Genomic DNA, 19,820 nt, shown 5'->3' with positions numbered 1-19,820 from the left:
CTCAGAGTAAAAGCCAAAGTCCTAAAGCAGCCTGTAAGATCCTATATGATCTGGACACCACTCCCTGACTCTCTTGCCTTCTCTCTCTACCTCTCTCTCTCATCCCACGCCACCTCAGTCACACTGGTCTCTGTTGTTTCTCAGATATGTGAAGCACACACTGATCTCAGGACTTTGCACCTGCTGTCCCTGGAACATCCTTCTACCATTTATCCACATGACTTGCTACCTCACTTCTTTCAGGTTTCTGCCCAGAAATCTTTCTATTAATAGGGACTTCATTCATCTCCCTACCTCTTTTACTTTGATTTTTACCCCCCACCCTAATACACACACAATTCCTCTCTCTTTATAGCACAGTTGCCCACTGATACATTATTTATTTGTTTGTTTGTCTGTCTTCTGCCTTAGTCTATAAACTTGAGAAGCTATTTTATTCACTGCTGTATCCTCAGTGTCTAAAACAGCCTCTAGCATGAAGTATGTGTTCAGTAAATATTTGCTAGATGAATTAATGGTGAATGCAATAATACATACATTACAATTGTAGGAAAAGTGGTTCTCTAGATGTCACTGTACAGTGGTTTGAAAGCTTTAAAGGAAAAAGGAGGAGAAACAAATGGGGTTGGGGGATTTTTCTTTAAATAATATCATACTTCACTCTCCTAACAGATAGTTGGAGGTGGACACCTAGAAGACAGTACTGGAATTGGAGGTGCTCTGAAATAACATCTGCTTCATCTCTGAATGCAAGTTCTTGAAGAATGTTTTAAAAGGTGGACTACCAAGAAATAGGAAATTTATCTAACTCACCTAAGCCATAGGAAGTTAACTAATTGTTGAGAAACATTAAACAACTTCTCCTTCCCATAAAAAGTTGAAAATTGGAAAACCTGAGTCAATAGCAGTTGGACTAAATGGGACTGGAGATTGCAATGACTGGGAAGGAGATGTGCAGAAAGGTGCCTTCTAATTCAACTGACCCCTTACCTTGAAAAGCTGTCCTCATAATCAGGAGCCACTCCTTCCTCATCCTTGGCTCACCTTATTATTTCAATCGAAGGACAATGCACAAAGGAAGAAGAGCATTTGTATTCCCTATGACCTCTAAAAATATTTGTGGTAGAAATGACAGGTGCTGAAATACATTTCATTTTTAGAAGTTCAAATTTCCATATCCAGTACAGTGGCAAGAATAAGTGTGACATTACTTTTTTTTTTTTTTTTTTTGAGAAGGAGTCTCACTTTATCACCCAGGCTGGAGTGTAGTGGTGTGATCTCAGCTCACTGTAACCTCCGACTCCCAGGTTCAAGTGATTCTCCTGCCTCAGCCTCCCGAGTAGCTGAGATCACAGGCGCCCACCACCACATCCAGCTAATTTTCGTATTTTAGTAGAGACAGGGTTTTGCCATGTTGGCCAGGTTGGTCTTGAACTCCTGACCTCAGGTAGTCCACCCGCCTCGGCCTCCCAAAGTGCTGGGATTACAAGCGTGAGCCACTGTGCCAGGCCAAACTTTACTTTCCATGGCATTGTGAAGAAGGCAAAAAAGGTTTGAGGTGAGAAGAGACACAAGAGGGAGAAAATATTACCCAGTTTTCTTACTTGGTCTCTACTCATTCCTTTTCCCTCTCAAGCAGTATACACAACACACACATGTGCACGTGCACACACACACACAGTCTGTGGGGAAAAAAATCTCAATCTCCTCCTTATGAAGGAAGTAGGATATTACAGAGATATTATGATGCAATGAGGACCCTATGAAGGACACTGATAACATTGTGAGGTCAGGATTTTTACTGAAATGTTTGTCTATATGAAATGTATCAGACCTAAATCAGCTTTCCTACCTGCCAGCATCCTAGTGGCAAGTCTTACTCCTACCCGCAGTATGGGATTTTAAGATCAAAGGAATTAGACCTAGGGCAAAAACTGAGACAGCAGGGAGGCATTGTAACAACTGGGAAGTTTTCCAAATTGGTAAACTTGCAGTATTCTTTCTGCAAGAAGTAAAAGATCCCCTATGTCCCTATGGATATCAGCAAGGAGAAGCATCTCAACATGGCACTTCAAATTAGCAATTTCAAAAAGGCTTTGAACAGGTTTGAAAGATTGGTTGAACAAACAGCAGCCCAGAAAAGAAATGAAAGAGCAGGCTTATTTATCCATAAAGAAGGTAAGATCAGTGATTACACGATAGTCCAACTGGGTCTGTTGGTTAGACTGGAAAATGTTTTAAGCCATCAGAGAGAAGCATCAGAGCTTAATGTGAAAGAATGGGTGCTGAGAGGGGATGAAGACCTGGGTTCTTGTTCTTTCTGTGTCCCTAAATAACAAAGTGGACGTGAGAAAGCTTTTGTTTTGTTTTTGTTTTTTCTTCTCTGAACCTAAGTTGCTTCGATTGTAAAACTGTGGGATTGGATTAAGTGACGTCCAGTGGTGTTCTGTAGACATTGCCATTTGATGGCTCACTGGTTGACCTGGGATCCTCAGTAGTGTATAGCACTGCTCTTTCTTAGCCCAAAGATACCATGAGACCATAAAGACTTTCATAAGAAGTGCAGCTTCCTGCCTCACCATGATTCCATTGTCTTGGCCACTCTCCATATCTCTAGGCAGGAATGATCTTGAGGATGCAAGCTACGGAGAATATGGTGGACAGTGGTCTCACAGGAGGATTTGCAGCAGAGATACCAGTGCATAGACAAGATTCCAGGGGAGTGGTGTAGTGTACAGCTTTGGCATATTGAGGACAGCTGTGAAAAATAAAGCTAAATGGCAGAGTGGAAGACTAACAGAACAAACCCTGCTGTTGCAATGAAAGGAGCAGAGCCCATATAATTGTTAAAGGGATAGTATAGCCAGCCTCAGAGTATGCCAGGTTGCATAGTAATATGTAAGTGAAAATCTTGACTTTGGGTGTTCAAACCCAAACTGGTATTAATTGAATAGTATTTAATAATTTATAGTCATGTTAATCAATGTAATTATGTTCATTTTATTTGTGGAAAAAAATGGGAGCTGAAGATAAATCATTTGCGCAAGTTATCCAACTTCTTTTCTTTTCTTTTTTTATTTTGAGACGGAGTTTCGTTCTTGTTGCCCAGGCTGAAGTGAAATGGTGTGATCTCAGCTCATTGCAACCTCCGCCTCCCAGGTTCAAGCGATTCTTCTGCTTCAGCCTCCCAAGTAGCTGGGATTACAGGCGCCCACCACGCCCGACTAATTTTTTGTATTTTTAGTAGAGACGGGGTTTCACCAAGTTAGCCAGGCTGGTCTTGAACTCCTGACCTCAAGTGATCCACCCGCCATGGCCTCCCAAAGTGCTGGGATTACACGTATGAGCCACCGCGCCCAGCCAAAGTCACCCAACTTCTAAGTGTTAAAGCTAAGACTTGGACCTTTTGGATATGCTTTTTTGGTGATTGGGAACTTGACTGGGCTTTCTAAACTACTCAACAAAACTTGCATTTTTTCCTAGTCAGTTTGTTTTACCTCTCTTTAATTGGTTTTTCAAATCCTTGACACTTTTTCTGAATTCTCTGTGGGATGTCTGCTTCTCTCAGCCAAGTTTTCTATGTCATAAAAGAAAGCAAGGCCAAAAGACAAGAATTCTCTCCAACCCCCTTTGTCCACTTCTGAATCACTGAAAGCAGCAGCTGTCCTTTCTCTTTCTCCTCCCCTTCAAGGCTATCAGTTTGCTGCAGCAGCTTCAAAATCTCCTTTTCTACTGGATTTGTCCTTTCAATCTAAAAATATACTCAAGCATCATGACCGTGACTTTCTCTTTTCTTTAAGCTACCTCTGTATGCCTCTCCTTTCCTTCTGCACTGAATTTCCTGACAATATCCCCACTTAACTTTCAATCTATTCAGGTCTGGCTTCTCTGGTCACTTTGCTGAAAATGCTCTAACCAAGCTATCTGATAACCTAATATAGTTGCCAAATTCAATCAATTGTTTTCATTTTCCAGCCGACTTGGCCATTGTACTAGATTAACAGTGTTAGCTGCCTCTGCTTCAAGAAACTTCCTTGTCCTGCATCTTTCATTATATCATTCTTATTTTTCCCGTCTCAATTCTTTCTTTGCTTCTTTTTCTCCTTGAGCTTTGCCTACTGTGTTCCCTCTCAGTCTTAGGGCATAGCTGCCATTTAACTAGTTTCCTAAGCCAGATATCTTGGTACAAGCTGAGCATCCCTGATCCAAAAATCCAAAATCTAAAACGCTCCAAAATTCAAAACTTCTTGAGAGCTGACATGAGATAGGGACATATTAATATTTGCTTTCTGATGATTCAAGGCACACAAACTTTGTTTCATGCACAGAATTATTAAAACTATTGTGTAAAATTACCTCCAGGCTCTATGTATAAGGTGTATATTAAATGTAAATAAATTTTGTGTTTAAAGTTGTGTCCTATTCCCAAGACATCTCACTATGTACAGTACAGTATATAAATATCTCAAAGTCTGAAAAAAATCCATAATCTGAAATACTTCCAGTTCCAAGTATTTTGGATAATGGATACTCAACCTCTGCAACTTTTCACTATGTCATGGTATCTATCTCTTGGCGTATTACAATAGCTTATTACTGTAATAGTCTTCTTGGCCAGGCGTGGTGGCTCACGCCTGTAATGTCAGCACTTTGGGAGGCCAAGGTGGGTGGATCACGAAGTCAGGAGTTCAAGACCAGCCTTGCCAACATGGTGAAACCCTGTTTCTACTAAAAATACAAAAATTAGCTGGGCATGGTGACGCGTGCCTGTAGTCCTAGTTACTCGGGATGCTGAGCCAGGAGAATTGCTTGAACCAGGACCCGGGAGGCAGAGGTTGCAGTGAGCCAACATCACACCACTGCACTCCAGCTTGGGCTACAGAGTGAGACTCTGTCCCCCTTCACCCCCTAAAAAATAGTCTTTTTGCCGAGTTAATCATTTATCTATACTTCTGCCAAGAGTTTTCCATTTTAAAAATTATTAATCTGCCATATTCCTGGTTTATTACTCACCTCGAAAATCCATATATACTAACATAGCATGCAAGGCCATTCACAGCTTGCCTCAGCCTAGCTTTTTAGTCTCAACTCCTGGCATTTCCTTTCATGCACCTTCTGCCCTAAAACAAACTTTTTGCCATTTCCAAACATGCTCTTTTTTTTTTTTCGAGACGCAGCTTCGCTCTTTTTGCCCAGGCTGGAGTGCAATGGCGTGATCTCGGCTCACAGCAACCTCTGCCTCCTGGGTTCAAGCGATTCTCCTGCCTCAGCCTCCCGAGTAGCTGGGATTACAGGCATGCGCCACCACACCTGGCTAATTTTTTGTATTTTTAGTAGAGACGGGGTTTCTCCATGTTGGTCAGGCTGGTCTTGAACTCCCGACCTCAGGTGATCCACCCGCCTCTGCCTCCCAAAGTGCTGGGATTACAGGCGTGAGCCACTGCGCCCGGCCCAAACATGCTCTTAATGACTCTGATTTTGCGCCTGCCATTCCCCAATATGGAGTGTTTTTTTTGTTTTGTTTTGTTGTTTTTTTTTTTGGTGCCTGTAAACTCTTGCTCATCTTTCAAGACCCAAGTCAAATGTCACCTCTTTGTAAAAACTTCCAAACTTTCCCTAAGCAAAGCCATCCTCGGCACTGTTAATGCACTTTATTGCCATCTCAGGGAACTCACCTGCTGCATTTAACCTGCTGAAATTGATGTTAATGTGTTCATTCGTTCCTGCCCCTTCTCCTCCACCATTGGCCTGTGGTTGTTCTGAAGGTTTGTGAACCTCAGGCTGGCACAGGGTCTGGTGTCCAGAAGGTACCCCTTCAATGTGTTCTAAATGCATAAGTTGACTTTGCTCTCATTAAGAAACTTGCAATCACAAAGCCACGTTGAAAATTTCCTTTCTCTATAGTTGTTAAGATTTGATGAAAACTACATACTGCTGGACAAGTTACCGTCTATCACAGAGTGGCCTAAGAAAGAGTGAGGAGAAGGGAGAAATGTAATCTTAACTTTTGTCAGGCTGTTAATACTGTCTGCCGCAAATTCATATTTATTAACAAATATTGGAACATAAAGTCGACCTCTCACTATTACAGGCAAGGAACTAAGAACTAGAGAGAGCGTTTTTAATGGAACAGGGTCCACCTCAGAAATGATGTCAAGTAGATTGAAGGAATTTGTTCAAAAGTAATGCCCTTAGATCTTATGAATGACCTGGTGGAATTAATTTTATCCCAGGACAAAAAAGTCTCATTGTCCTCATCCAGTGATATTTACAATGACACTCGTATATTGTACAAGTTGGTGTAAATAAATATAAAGCAGCTAAGTAACTGTTTAGATGCCTCATAAGAATTTCTGACTCAAAATTACCAAAATAGAGTGCTTTATTTTCCCCAATAATCTTTTTCCTATTGCCCTGCTTTTGGTAAACAGACCAACATTTGCTGAGTTTTGAAACTGGAAACCTGAGTGTCATTCTAGAACCAGGTATCTTAACCTTGGCACTATTGATGTTTTGGCTACATAATTATTTGTGTATGTGTGCATGTGTGGAGTTGCGGGGGTAGGGTGGGGGCCGTCTGTCCACTGTAGGATGTGAAGCAGCATCCTTGGCCTCTACTCACTAGATGCCAGTAGCACACCTAATCCTAGTTGTGACAATCAAAAATGTCTCCAGTCTTTGCCAAATGTTGTGTGTGTGTGTGTGTGTTTTCGGGGTTGGAGGTGAGGTGCAAAGTCTCCCCTGGATAAGAACCACTGCTCTAGATTCCTGCCTTTCCTTCACTTACCACTTCTGCCCCCAAAACTTCCAAACCATTAGCCATCTTTACTATTCTACTACTTCCAACCATATCTTACCATCTCCACTACTATCTCTAGGGTGCCTGTATCCTTGGGTGCCACTTACCATCCAACTGGGGACACTTTCAAGATTGAAAGGGAGTGTTATCAATAATTTTAAAAAGAGGCATAAATGAGACTTTCCATGGTAGCCCAGATGTGCATTCACCCTCAGTGTTACCCTGGCCCAAACCTCCAATTTCTGAAGCCTACACTAATGTAATTACCCTCTACTAGTTTTATGTCTTTCCATCTGGCCTCCTTGCAGCAGCCAGTGTGCTTTAAATTTTTTTAAAAGCATATTGTATCATTTCACCCCATAAAATACCCCCAATGACGTCTTACCATCATGCTTAAAAGAAAATACCAGCTTCTGACTCTAGCTCTGCGCTCCTTGGCCCCAGTCTCACCTCAGCACTTTCTGCAGTCCTCACTGTAGGTACGTCATGCCTACTGACCTTCTTGGAACATGCCAAGCCTGTGCAGCAACAGGCCTTCGTGTTGATCAGCCTATGCCTAAAAGGCTTTTGTCTAGCTTTCTACATGGCTGACTTTTTTTTTTTTTTTTTTTTTTTGCTCATCAGGTCTCAGCTTAACTCTTTTACCCACCTCCTTAGAGAGGCCTTCCCTGAGGTCTACCCCTACCTGCCACCACCATACAATTCTATCACAGTTCCATATTGCTTTCCTTTTGTGTGTTTATTCTATGACAGCTTGTTTATTTTCACTTTGTTACTGAGCTTGACATACATACAATAAAGCCCATAAAATGTACTCTTCTTAAGGAGGTAGCTCTGTAAATTTGAACCTTTGTAAACACACCTTTAGCCACCATCCAGATCAAGACAGGGAACATTTCTAGCATCCCAGAAAGTTCCCTCATGCCCTCTTGCAGCAATACTGCTTTTCACCTTATACACTGGTAACCACTCATGTAATGTCTATCTTTATTAATTAGCCTTGCCTGTCACAATCTGTAAATAGTTTGTTCACTTGTTACTTTTCTGATTTCCCACTATAATATAAGCTTCCTGAGGGCAGGGATCTTGCTTATCTAATTTTCTGTTCTAAGCCCAATGTCTGGCTCAGTTCTTACACATGAGAGATACTAGTTATATTTTTAACTAAATAAAACCATCTGATCTTCTCTATTCAGTTTGAGAAAGCCTCACATCTAATTCCTTCTTGTCCTTAGATTCAATAGTCTTACCCCAGGGAATCACCAAATTTGACAAAATCAAGATTCAAGCAATGGTGTGTGTGTGTGTGTGTGTGTGTGTGTGTGTGTGTGTGTGTGTGTGTTTACATAGAGTTCAAGAACCAGTTAAGGATCGCTTGCCAGGCACAGTGGCTTCACACCTGTAATCCCAGAACTTTGGGAGGCTGAAGTGGGAGGATCGCTTGAAGTTGGGAGTCTGAGACCAGCCTGGGCAACATAGTGAGACCCTGTCTCTACTAAAAATAAAATATTAGCTGGGTATGGTTGTGCGTGCCTGTAGTCCCAGCTACTTGGGGGGGTTGAGCTGGGAGGATCACTTGATCCCGGGAGGTAAAAGCTGCAGTGAGTCATGACGGCACCACTGCACTCCAGCCTTAGTGACAGAACAAGACCTTGTCTCAAAAAATAAAATAAAATAAAAGAATTGCTATTTGCTCACTTCCACCTTCCACTCAAGATGAATTCTAGCAAAGACTCCAACGGTGAAACATTTACAACAGGAAAAAAGCAACTCATTCTTGAATTTTTGCATTCCTGAACAAAACTCCTAAAATATCTTAAACAGAAATCACGGAGAATGTATCAAACGCAATAGTAAAATATTTCTTTTTTTTTTTTAGTAATACTTTAGCCAAAGGCCTGGTTATGTTTGCAAAGACAAGATCTTTTTTTTTTTCTTTTAAGTTCAGGGGTACGTGTGCAGGATGTACAGCTTTGTTACATAGGTAAACGTGTGCCACGGTGGTTTGCTGCACAGATAATCCCATCACCCAGGTATCAAGCCCAACATCCATTAGCTGTTCTTCCTCTTGCTCTCCCTCCACACCCCCACAACCCTATGACACACCCTAATGGGTGTTGTTAGCCACCATGTGTCCTTGTGTTCTCATCATTCAGCTCTTACATATAAGTGAGAACATGTGGTATTTGGTTTTCTGTTCCTTCATTAGTTTGCTAAAGATAATGGCCTCCAGTTCCATCCATGTCCCTGCAAAGGACATGATCTCCTTCCTTTTCATGGCTGCATAGTATTCCATGGTATGTATATACCACATTTTCTTTATCCAGTCTATCATTAACGGGCATTTGTATTGATTCCATGTTGTTGCTATTGGGAACAGTGCTGCAACGTGCATATGCATGCATGCATCTTTATAACAGAATGATTTATGTTCCTTTGGGTATATAGCCAGTAATGGGATTGCTGGGTCGAATGGTATTTCTGCCTCTGAGTCTTTGAGGAGTTGCCACACTGTCTTCCACAATGGTTGAACTAATTTACACTCCCATCAACAGTGTAAAAGCATTCCTTTTTCTCCCCAACCTCACCAACATCTGTTGTATTTTGACTTTTCAATAGTAGCCATTCTGACTGATAGGAGATGTTATCTCATTGTGATTTTGATTTGCATTTGTGTAATGACCAGTGATGATGAGCTTTTTTTCATATGTTTGTTGGTCACATGAATGTCTTATTTGAGAAGTGTTTTTTTTTTTTCTTGTAAATTTGCTTAAGTTTCTTGTAGATTCTGGATAGTAGACCTTTCTCAGATGGATAGATTGCAAAAATTTTCTCCCATTCTGTAGGTTGTCTGTTCACTCCGATCATAGTTTCTTTTGCTGTGCAGAAGCTCTTAAGTTTAATTATATCCCATTTGTCTATTTTTGCTTTTGTTGCAATTGCTTTTGGTAGCTTCATCATGAAATATTTGCCTATGCCTCTGTCCCGAATGATATTGCCTGGATTTTCTCCTAGAGTTTTTATAGTTTTGGGTTTTACATTTAAGCCTTTAATCCATCTTGAGTTGATTTTTGTAAATGGTATAAGGAAGGGGTCCAGTTTCAATTTTCTACATATGGCTATCCAGTCCTCCCAGCATCATTTGTTAAATAGGGAATCCTTTCCCCATTGCTTGTTTTCATCAGGTTTGTAGAAAATCAGATGATTGTAGGTGTGTGGTCTTATTTTGGGGTTCTCTATTCTGTTCCATTGGTCTTTGTGTGTGTTCTTGCACCAGTACTATGCTTTGAGTTACTCCAGCCTTGTAATATAGTTTGAAGTCAGGTAGTGTGATGCCTCCAACTTTGTTCTTTTTGCTTAGTATTGTGCAAAGACAAGGTCTTTAAAATGCAAATAAATCTGTTTTTTATAGATTGAGATAAGAAAATAGAAGGTTAGGAAATAAAAATTGTAGCTGACATACAAAAGGTAGTCCTTGGAATTTGATGAAAATGTACTGTACTTTTTTCAATGCAGATGCAATTGATTATGACAAGTTTTATGCATCAGTACAGAAGCTCTTTGGTCCAGATGTGAAGGATCAAGATGTGAAACGCTTTTACAGGAAACTGTGCAACAACACGGACCCATCTGCAGACTGGTGTGAGGTAGATTCATTTCATGTTCATAATATGAAATCTAGGTAGTATTTTTCTAACTTTGGAATAAATAATTAAAACAAAGTGTTACTCCCATAGGGTTTGAACCACAATGTGCATGTGCCATGTTTCAATAAATGAAAGTGGGTAAAGTAGGTAACGATTTAGCTGTATTATTAATAAACAACTCTTAAATCCTTTCAGACCAAGCTGCCAGTTGGAAGAGCTATACATGCCTCTAACAACAACCAGGATTTTAATGGTCTTCATTTCACTTTATAGGAGATATTTCTTTTCAATGGGTTCAATGTACACAAATTTTCAGTGTATCCGAGTTATTAAGAGAAGAGGCTACAATTCACTACCTGTTATATTCCCTGAGTTGTTTTCTGATCACCATGGTATTTATTGTTAAAAAATTACATATATCCATACAGAGAAATTAAATAATTTTTATAGATTATCTGGTTCCTTAAAAAAATAAATGGAAATAGTAGACAAAAGAAAAAGCAAGAATCTAAGGGATCTGAATACCACATTTTATAAGCCAATGGATATGTGGAAGGAGAATTTAAATCCAAGATGCAGGAAAAATACATCTCTCTCAAACCATCTCAAAATTGACCACATTAGCCTAAAAAGAAATATTAATAAATTCTGATATAATAAATTAGAAGCCTAAAATAAAAGATCGCCAAATCCCCCACATCACCCAAATAAAAACCAAATTAATTAATTTTAGGAAAAAATTGCAAAAAAAAAAAAAAAAGGTTTCTACAAAGCCTTTGAGGAATATAGAATTCCCATGTTGTATGCATGTTTCTATAATGTAGGAAAGGCTGAAAAGCTATCCAGCTCATTTTATGACATTAAAATAACACTGAATTGAACATAGACAAAATGTCAGGGAACTATAAGCCAATATTACTTATAAATTCTAAACTCCTAAATAAAATGTTAACAAGTTGAATCCGGCAGTGCATTAAAAATCATTTCTAAGTACAATTTACCTCAGCAAAGTAAGGGTGGTTCAATATTAGAAAAGCCAGAAACATCCTTCATTTAACAAGTCAGGAGAGAAAAAAATAATATGCTAATCTCAATCTAAGGTCAGCAAACTAAGGCCTATGGGCCAAATCTGGATAGACAGCCATCTTTGTTGTAAATAAAGTTTACTAGAACACAGCAATGCTCACTCATTTGCAAATTGGCCACGGTTGCTTCTGTGCTACAATAGAAGACTTACATAGTTTTGACAGAGGCTGAATGGCCTGCAGGCCTAAAACACTTACCACCTAGCCCTTTTCGAAAAATGTTTGCAGACTTCTAACCTGAAAGTAAAGTAAAATTAAAAGTAAAAAAGATGTCTAATAAGAACTCAATAGCCATCCTTGCTTTAAAAAGAAAAATCATCTTAGCGGAAGAGAAATAATAGAAAATTCCATTAATTTGAGAAAGGACTATAGACTATATTAGTATTCTATTGCTACTGTACTGAATTATCATAAATTTAGCAATGGGAGGAAATACGTGTCATAGTTTGCATGGATCAGGAGTCTGGGATGGCTTCACTGGGTCCTCTGCTTGGGGTATCATAAGGCTGCAATCCAGCTGTTGGCAAGGCTGGGTTCTCGTTTGGAAACTCCCTAGGGAAGGATCCGCTTCCAAACTCATTCAGGTTGTTGGCAGAAGTCAGTGCCTTGCTGTTGTAAGTCTGAGGACCTCAGCTTCTTGTTGACTGGAGGCTGCAGGCTTTCCTCTTGTCCTAGAAGCTGCCTGCAGCCCCCACTATGTGGCCCTCTATACTGGCAGTTCACAACTTTGCATCTTCAAGGCCAGCGGGAGAACTTTTCCCTCCATAGTCTGATAAGAGGAAATTTTATATAATGTAACATAATCATGGGAGAAACAGCTCATCATATCTGTCATATTCTCTTAGTTAGAAGTAAGTCACAGTTTCCACCATATTTAAGGGATAGAGATGATACAAAAGTGTGACTTGTGCGTGTGGGAGGGAAGAGAAGGTCATTTTAGAATAGGTCCACCATAGAGACTTACCAGAAACATATTTAAGCAAGGATCATATTTCCTGCTGAAATACTAGACACAACCCCATTAAAGTCGAGAACAAGAAAAGATGCCTATTCTTCAACACTAATCTTCAACACTTTATTGGAGGTTGTAAGCCATGCAAAGAGGGGAAAAGGGCAAGAAATGGAACTGATATGTAATCAATTATTTAAAAATACAAAATTCTCATTATTTGTGGATACTCTACCAAGAATGTCCAAGAGAATTATATGGCAAACTATTAGAACTGAGAGGGTTCAAAAGAGTTCGAAAAAGATACACATGGCAGAATCAATAATTTCCACAAACACCAGCAATAACCACCCTTCTCTCTCACCAAAACTAACTAGAAAATAAAAAGATTCCATTCACAAAAGCAACAAATAGGAGAAAGTATCATGGGATGACTCTATTGAAAAAAGGCAGCAGAATAATAATTGAGAGGCTCAGTTTGTAAAGATACCAACTGTTCCTGAATTGACTTAAAATTTTATCTCACGCTTCTTGCCATTTCACGCTGAAACATGAAGACAGAGGGAAAGCTGGGCCTGAACCCCCCATCCCTTCTCTTGCCATTACTGGCTCCATCTACTATCATGAGGGGCCATGTGCTCACACATGGGCACCGCAGCCCACATGTCTAAGCTCTTCCATACCTTCACCTCCACAAATACTATCCCTTGGTCACTCCTCAGAGCTAGCAGTGTACATACCAATGGTGTGCAACCCTTTCTCATATGGTGGATAAGAGGCTTCACAGGCCTGAAAGTAGACTTGGTCCCTTTGGGGAGAGAATTCTGGGGTTCGAGGAATCTAGGGCATGGTTTAAAAGCATTATTACGGACCCCTGGTAGACAAGGGCCCATTAGCTTCCACAGAAAAGACTAGAGTGGGGCCGTGTAAAGCTGTGCTGTCCAACAAAGTGGCCGCTAGCCACATGTGCTACTTACATGTAAATTAAGTTAGAAATTCAGCTCCACAGTTGCACTAGTTACACTTCAAGTGCTCAGTATTCACATGTGGCTACTGGCTATTGTATTATACAGGACAGATTACAGAATATGTCCATCATTACAGGAAGTTCAACTGGACAGTGCCACTCTAAAGGCATAGGCCCCTTGCCCTGGGCCTACAAGCAACACTGCAAATGGAATCATGGCTATTTTTTTTTTAAATATACTGATTCAATAAAGTAGAAGACATATATGTATTTAACAAGAACTCTTAGCCACCCAAAGATTTTGAGAAATCAAATGAAGAGTGAAACAGTCAGCTACTTTGCAGCCACACAGAAATGACCATTTTTTCCCTAAATCGTGTAAGTGTACAACATGAATGCATTGTTTTGTGCTTTTGTTCCAGGATCTAATCTCTATCACACTTTGTAAACCCTGTGGATATTCCCCCATAGATCGGTAACTTGAATGCAATGTCATTAAACTTGGGATAGATGTGATTCTGAGAATCACATTTTCTCACTCTTCTCTATTTTCTTATGAATATTTCTCACACACTCAATGGTTTATGTGCATGAATTTCTAATACAATCATTTTGGACCATTTAAAATGTGAAAATGTGTGTCTAACAAATGTTTCATGTCAATATAAAAAAATTATGCACATTTGGAAATTAGAAAAGTCTGTTCACATTTTATTACACACTGAGATTCAGAAAAGCAATGCTCTAAAGATAGTTCATAAATGCCAACAAATGAGACAAAGCACTCTGTGATAAATCCGTTTACATGGAATTCTACAGTAACTGAGAATTTGGTCTCTGAATGAAATACTACTCTAAAGTAAATCCGATTTTTTTTTGTTTTGTTTTACAGATGAGGAAATCAAGCCTCATTCTCTCTGTCATCTACTCCTTCTCTTTCCCTTTCTAGTTAGAACTTCCTCTAACTTAATCTTCCTTCATTTGTAAAATGTGTTCTTTTTTTCAAGCACCTTCTTTTCAGCTTCTCATTTAATCTTCACAACAGCCACACAATGTAGATTATGGAGGATATGTTATTGAAATGATAAAGATGAGAAAAATCACGAAAAGCTTAATTGACTTATCTAAAGCTGCACAGAAAGTCTGTTTTGGTCTTGGGGCTGAGATTTTTCTCCCTCTTTATGTAGTAAGTTCATGTGACATTATCCTGGGGCCAGGTGCGGTGTCTAATACCCGTAATCCCAGCACTTTGGGAGGCCAAGGCAGGAGGATTGCTTGAGCCCAGGAGTTTGAGACCAGGCTGAGCAACATGGTAAGACCCTGTCTCTATGAAGAAGAAGGAGGAGAAGGAGAAGGAGAGAAGAAGAAGAAGGCTTAAAAAAAGCAAAACATATGACATTCTGTTACATCACTTGGGTTCCTATAAATTGTATGCAATTTTAATAGAAAAACTCATGGCCAGCCTCTGGCACGCTGTATGTATATAAAGAATCACTTGAGGTTTAAAAAAAAATAGGGCAGGAAGGTTCTTCTTTTATTGTCCTGTCATTTTTCTCACAAACTATTTGTGTCAATGCTCCTAAGGGGCATTTCTATTTCAAGCCATGCGACCTAACCTTTCTGGGCTTCACAGCCATCATCTGTAAAATGGAAATTCAATTCAAGGAGACTAACTTCATTTCGGTATGGATTACCTAGTGTTTTCTTAATCAGTTAATATTAATCTTATCAGGTAATAAAAACAAGATTTATTCTTTTAAACTCAGGCACAGACATACCAATCTTATTCCAAATATAAATCTCTTTGTGGTAGAAATGCCACAAAAAATTGCACTTTCTTTTTCAAGATTTTTTGATGCAAAGACACTTGGAGAATTTGAAATTCACAGAATAATGAAATCTTATTACTCACCTAAACATTATCTAGACCTGCCCCTTCAATTTATAATGGAAAAAATTTAATGTAAAGAGATCAAAAGAAATATGACTGCCTTAAGTTAATAAAGCTAGTTCATGGAAGAGTCTGGTGCAGACACGGTCTACTTTTCTTACAATGCCATGTTGGTCTGGGTTTCCAGTGGGCAACTTATAAACACATTTTTTTTTTAGGAGCACACTACAAATTAATCCAAAGAAGAGGCATACGACACCATATGGAATGCCTATAATTGTTTCCCTCCCAAAAGTGAATTTAAAGTGAATTATTATAAATCTAAAATTATATTTGCTAACTTCAAAAATGTTAAAAGAATGTTCCAGGATAGGTTGAAAAATAAGCTGCATGCAGGTTTTTATTTTCTTCTATTGGCTTTTTAATTTTCTCCATATGTTCTACAATGAACATATGTTCCTTATATAATCAGATGAAAATGAAGTTAAAAATGAATCACTTAAAGCATGGAGCAAGACTTTTAAATAGCATAGTTAAAATAAAATTAACATTCTAATAGCCATAATATATATATATAAGTGATAAAATACTCAAATCTTGTCACAGGCAAAATTACTACACTGAAACTGAAAAGGTCAAAGGAGAAATTTGAGATCTTAGAGGCTATGGCTCATCACGGTAAAAAGGGGTATTTGCTGCTCTTTAACAACATTATTTGCTTGAAACATTTCCTTTCAAAATGTAAAACTTTCACTGTTGCTTCTGAAGGAGTTTATCTGGCATAATACCTAAATTTTTCTCAATAAATTCAAGTAATTTGATATTTTTCATATCCTTTGGAAGTTATTTTTTGGTAAGCATTGTAATAGTGTGTTATTTACAAGTGAAAGTAACAAAATTTATTATTTTCATAAGAGCATATGTGTACAATCTGCCATCTACCTACATGCAGATGTGATTATAAAATATATGCATCATAAAATGTATAGGTGATGTGTTGTTTGGGTAAGTAACAAAAATGCTTAGTGCACAGTTTTAAATTAGCAAGGAAGATACTTGAATTCTGTTTCCTGTACTGTCTCTGGAAAAATTAGGAATTATAGTTACTCAAATGTTGGCACTGATTGAGCTCCTTCCTGGCAATTGGTGCAATCTAAGTACTTGCTAATCTTTCTCATTACGAAGTAATCTAATCATGCACTTCCTCAGTTAATCCTTACAACAGGGCATAACACGGGGATTATTACTGATTATCCTTATTTTACACATGGGAAAGACTCAAGTACAGAGAAATTAAGGATCTTGCATGAGGTCATGTGACTAGTAGACAGCAGAACCAAGATTTGGACCCATGACCAATTCCTAAAGCACTGAATACTTCCTCGCATAGGACATTGCTCCTGAATTTCTTCTCACATCTGTTCTTAGACACTTGATGCATTGGCACTATCCCCACAACAATTAAAATAAAGTTAAATGACTGACTGCAAACCGCTCTTTGAGTGTGGGTATCATTGATGTAGGAGACATAATTTCAAATTAGATGACAGCATATATGATGTGGAGTTCTCTCATCTCCAATAAACACTGGAATTCTTTAATGTAGAAACAAAGAATCATCATCACCATTATCATTACACATTATCTGAAAATTATTATTTCACACTATTCTCTGAGGTTAAATTTGCTGCCAACATTTATCAATTGTCTACTTTGCATAAGTCATTTAAATTGTACCAAGTTGTGTTTATAAAACGAGGGCAGGAGAATTGCTTGAACCTGGGAGGCGGAGGTTGCAGTGAGTCGAGATCACACCACTGCACTGCAGCCTGGGTGACAGGGCAAGACTCCGTCTTAAAAAAACAAAAACCAAAACAAAAAAACTACCCTTAAAGACAGGCTACTGTTCTCATTAGAGGCTGTGGTCTGGATATAATGTGTCATTTATTTTTCTCTCTCCCATGAGGCCTTCTCAGTGTAGGCTTTCCAATGATAACAATAGCTAATGTTTTAAAACGATTACTATATGCCAGGCACGGTGCAAAATGCTCATTTTGACATGACATGATGTCATCCATCATGTCGTTTAAACCTCAATAAAACAAAACAAAAACAAAATTCAGAAGTTTGTTCTTTTGTTCTACTGATGAGGAAGTTAAGACTTCAGAAGGTGAAGGTATTTTTCCAAGTAATGACTATCAATTCCTTGTATAGTCTGAACCCTGACCCTGGACCACCTGACTCAGCAGCACGCACTCTTTGCCATAAAGTGGTATCGTGGGTTCGAATGATACAGGGCTGAGGTACAGATCGATACAGAATTGTTAACTGAATAATGCATCAATGAATGATGACAAAGATTGCAGTACCAAAACCTTCCTGTCTGCTCCAACATAGATCTATTCATTTTCCTTTTCTTTTCTCAGTCGTTCAGAGGGAATTTGATATTAAACCTAGAGGTTTCTGTGCCCATAAAAAATGAGCAATGATTTCTGAGAAGAGAATAAGTTAAGTTTTTATGGAGTGCTAATTTTGCTGGTGGGAACAAGGGAAAATACAAGCAAGTCTCGACGAGCCTGATTTTCCCACAGAAGGGACTCGAACTGTGGGGAATAATTAGGGCAACTGTATGTTGGGAGGTTTGAATGTGGGGGAATGTAAATGAAGAAGTAGTAACATTTGTGAAGCAACTCATGATAGGACATATATTAAAATATTTATATAATGTTAAGCCCATCATCTAGCATCTAAATCAATATTATTAAAACAAACTGGCATATTGCTGGTTTTGAGTTATTTCCAATTCAATCATTTAGTCACTAGTTCCTTTAAACTCAAAGTATGGTCTCTCATGAAAAGCTTGTTAGAAATGCAGATTCTTAGACTCACCCCAGACCTACTGAAGCCAAATCTGCATTTTAACAAGATACCCGGGTGGTTAGTGTGCACACTGAAATTTCAAAAGGATTCCTCAGTTCATTTTGTGCATTCAACGTTATGAGAAATACTGATATACTAATTATATGACTTTTATAAGCATTTTATTAATTAAAAAATTTAACTACATAATTATTTTTAAGTTCATTCATTATAAGAATTTTACTTCTGTTGGTTAACTAATATGACAATTGAACAGCTATCTTATTTTCTTCATTTTTCAGTTATATAATTTGACAGTTTATTCACAAATAAGAACTCTTTTCTTCTTCACGATGTTTTATTTTTTATTTTTTTTTAAAGCAATTTATTCTCAGGCAATGCCTAGACAGTAGGATTTGGAACACTTAAATAAAGAAACTCTTAAATTCCCACCAACAGGGATAAAGAAAAAAAAAAATCTAGCCCTGAAAATTTCATGGAAAATGGGTAAGATAGTCATTTGAGAGTGGCCAGACTCAGTGTCACAGTTCTTAGTAGGACCCTGCATGATGAAGACTGATTTCATTTCCAAATAAGTGCCAGCTCCGAGTAGACCTATCAGTCTGAGCGTCAAATCTATTGAAAAGAAAAATGAGTGACTGCTCAAAAGTCATGCATTATCAGTGTACAGTTTGTTGAATATATTAAACCAGGGGTCCTCAACTCCAACAGTCCGTGGCCCGTTAGGAACTGTGCTGCACGGCAGGAGGTGATCAGTGCGGGAGTGAGCATCACTGCCTGAGCTCCGTCTCCTCTCAGATCAGCAGTGGCACTGGATTCTCACAGAGTGTGAACCCTGTTGTCAAGTGTGCGTGCAAGTGATCTAGATTGCGTGCTCCTTATGAGAATCTAGTGCCTAATGATCCGAGGTGGAAGAGTTTCATCCTGAAACCATCCCTTGCCCTGGTCTGTGGAAAAAGAGTCTTCCATGAAACTGGTGCTTGGTGTCAAGAAGGTTGGGGACCGCTGTATTAAATGTCTCCTGGTATAGGGAACCCCTGACATTCACAAAGCAAGGTGCTGGCTGTTAATACTAATTAGACTTTAAATTCAGCCAACATGAAATCTATTACTTTACAGTTAATTCTGAGGCATGGTGCATATTTATACGTGCTGTTTGGGATTTCAGATCTTTGGATACTTCTCCTCTAAAGAAGATCCTATTACTTCCCAGTTGGATGAAGAAAATTTGGTTTTCTTTGTGTCTAGAAAACGCCGAATTTTAATTTCAGGTGACATTTTAATTTTCTCTTCCAAATTAGTACGAGTTTTAATATTTTTCTCAAGAATAAATATTGGGACTGTATGTTTCCATAGAGTCACTTTTCATTTTATGTATTTGTTCAATGCTTTATCACTGGGTGTCGGGGTGGTAAGAGTTTCATATGCAGTATCAGAAGAAACTCTATGACTATTGAAATTGAAATATTATAATTGCTTTGAAGGACACTAAATAGAGAATGTGATGGGAGAAAATTCACATTTTCCTGAAAAAGACTCAGATTTCCAGTGAAAACTCTTTGCAATGATGTCACAATAATGCAAGCTCCAGGAAAAGAAGTC

At 38.7% G+C, this 19,820-nt stretch overlaps 1 protein-coding gene across 2 annotated transcripts in view; it reads left to right on the top strand.

The window, feature by feature from the left end:
• Positions 1 to 1,830: 1,830 nt before the first annotated feature.
• Positions 1,831 to 19,820, top strand: part of WDR64 (WD repeat domain 64) — a 153,027-nt gene continuing 135,037 nt past the window's right edge. Inside the window, exons 1-3 of one of the 2 annotated variants that reach the window (XM_031935422.1) lie at positions 1,831 to 2,178; positions 10,316 to 10,446; positions 19,387 to 19,489. In XM_031935422.1, the coding sequence (XP_031791282.1) occupies positions 2,034 to 2,178; positions 10,316 to 10,446; positions 19,387 to 19,489 (379 nt within the window). In that variant the 5' untranslated portion in view covers positions 1,831 to 2,033. The remainder of the gene's footprint in view (positions 2,179 to 10,315; positions 10,447 to 19,386; positions 19,490 to 19,820) is intronic. The other variant, XM_023216182.2, reaches the window with a different exon arrangement.

The sequence above is a fragment of the Piliocolobus tephrosceles genome, chromosome 1 (assembly GCF_002776525.5).
Source record: "Piliocolobus tephrosceles isolate RC106 chromosome 1, ASM277652v3, whole genome shotgun sequence".
NCBI lineage: Eukaryota > Metazoa > Chordata > Mammalia > Primates > Cercopithecidae > Piliocolobus > Piliocolobus tephrosceles.
This window is presented reverse-complemented; position numbering and strand designations above follow the sequence as displayed.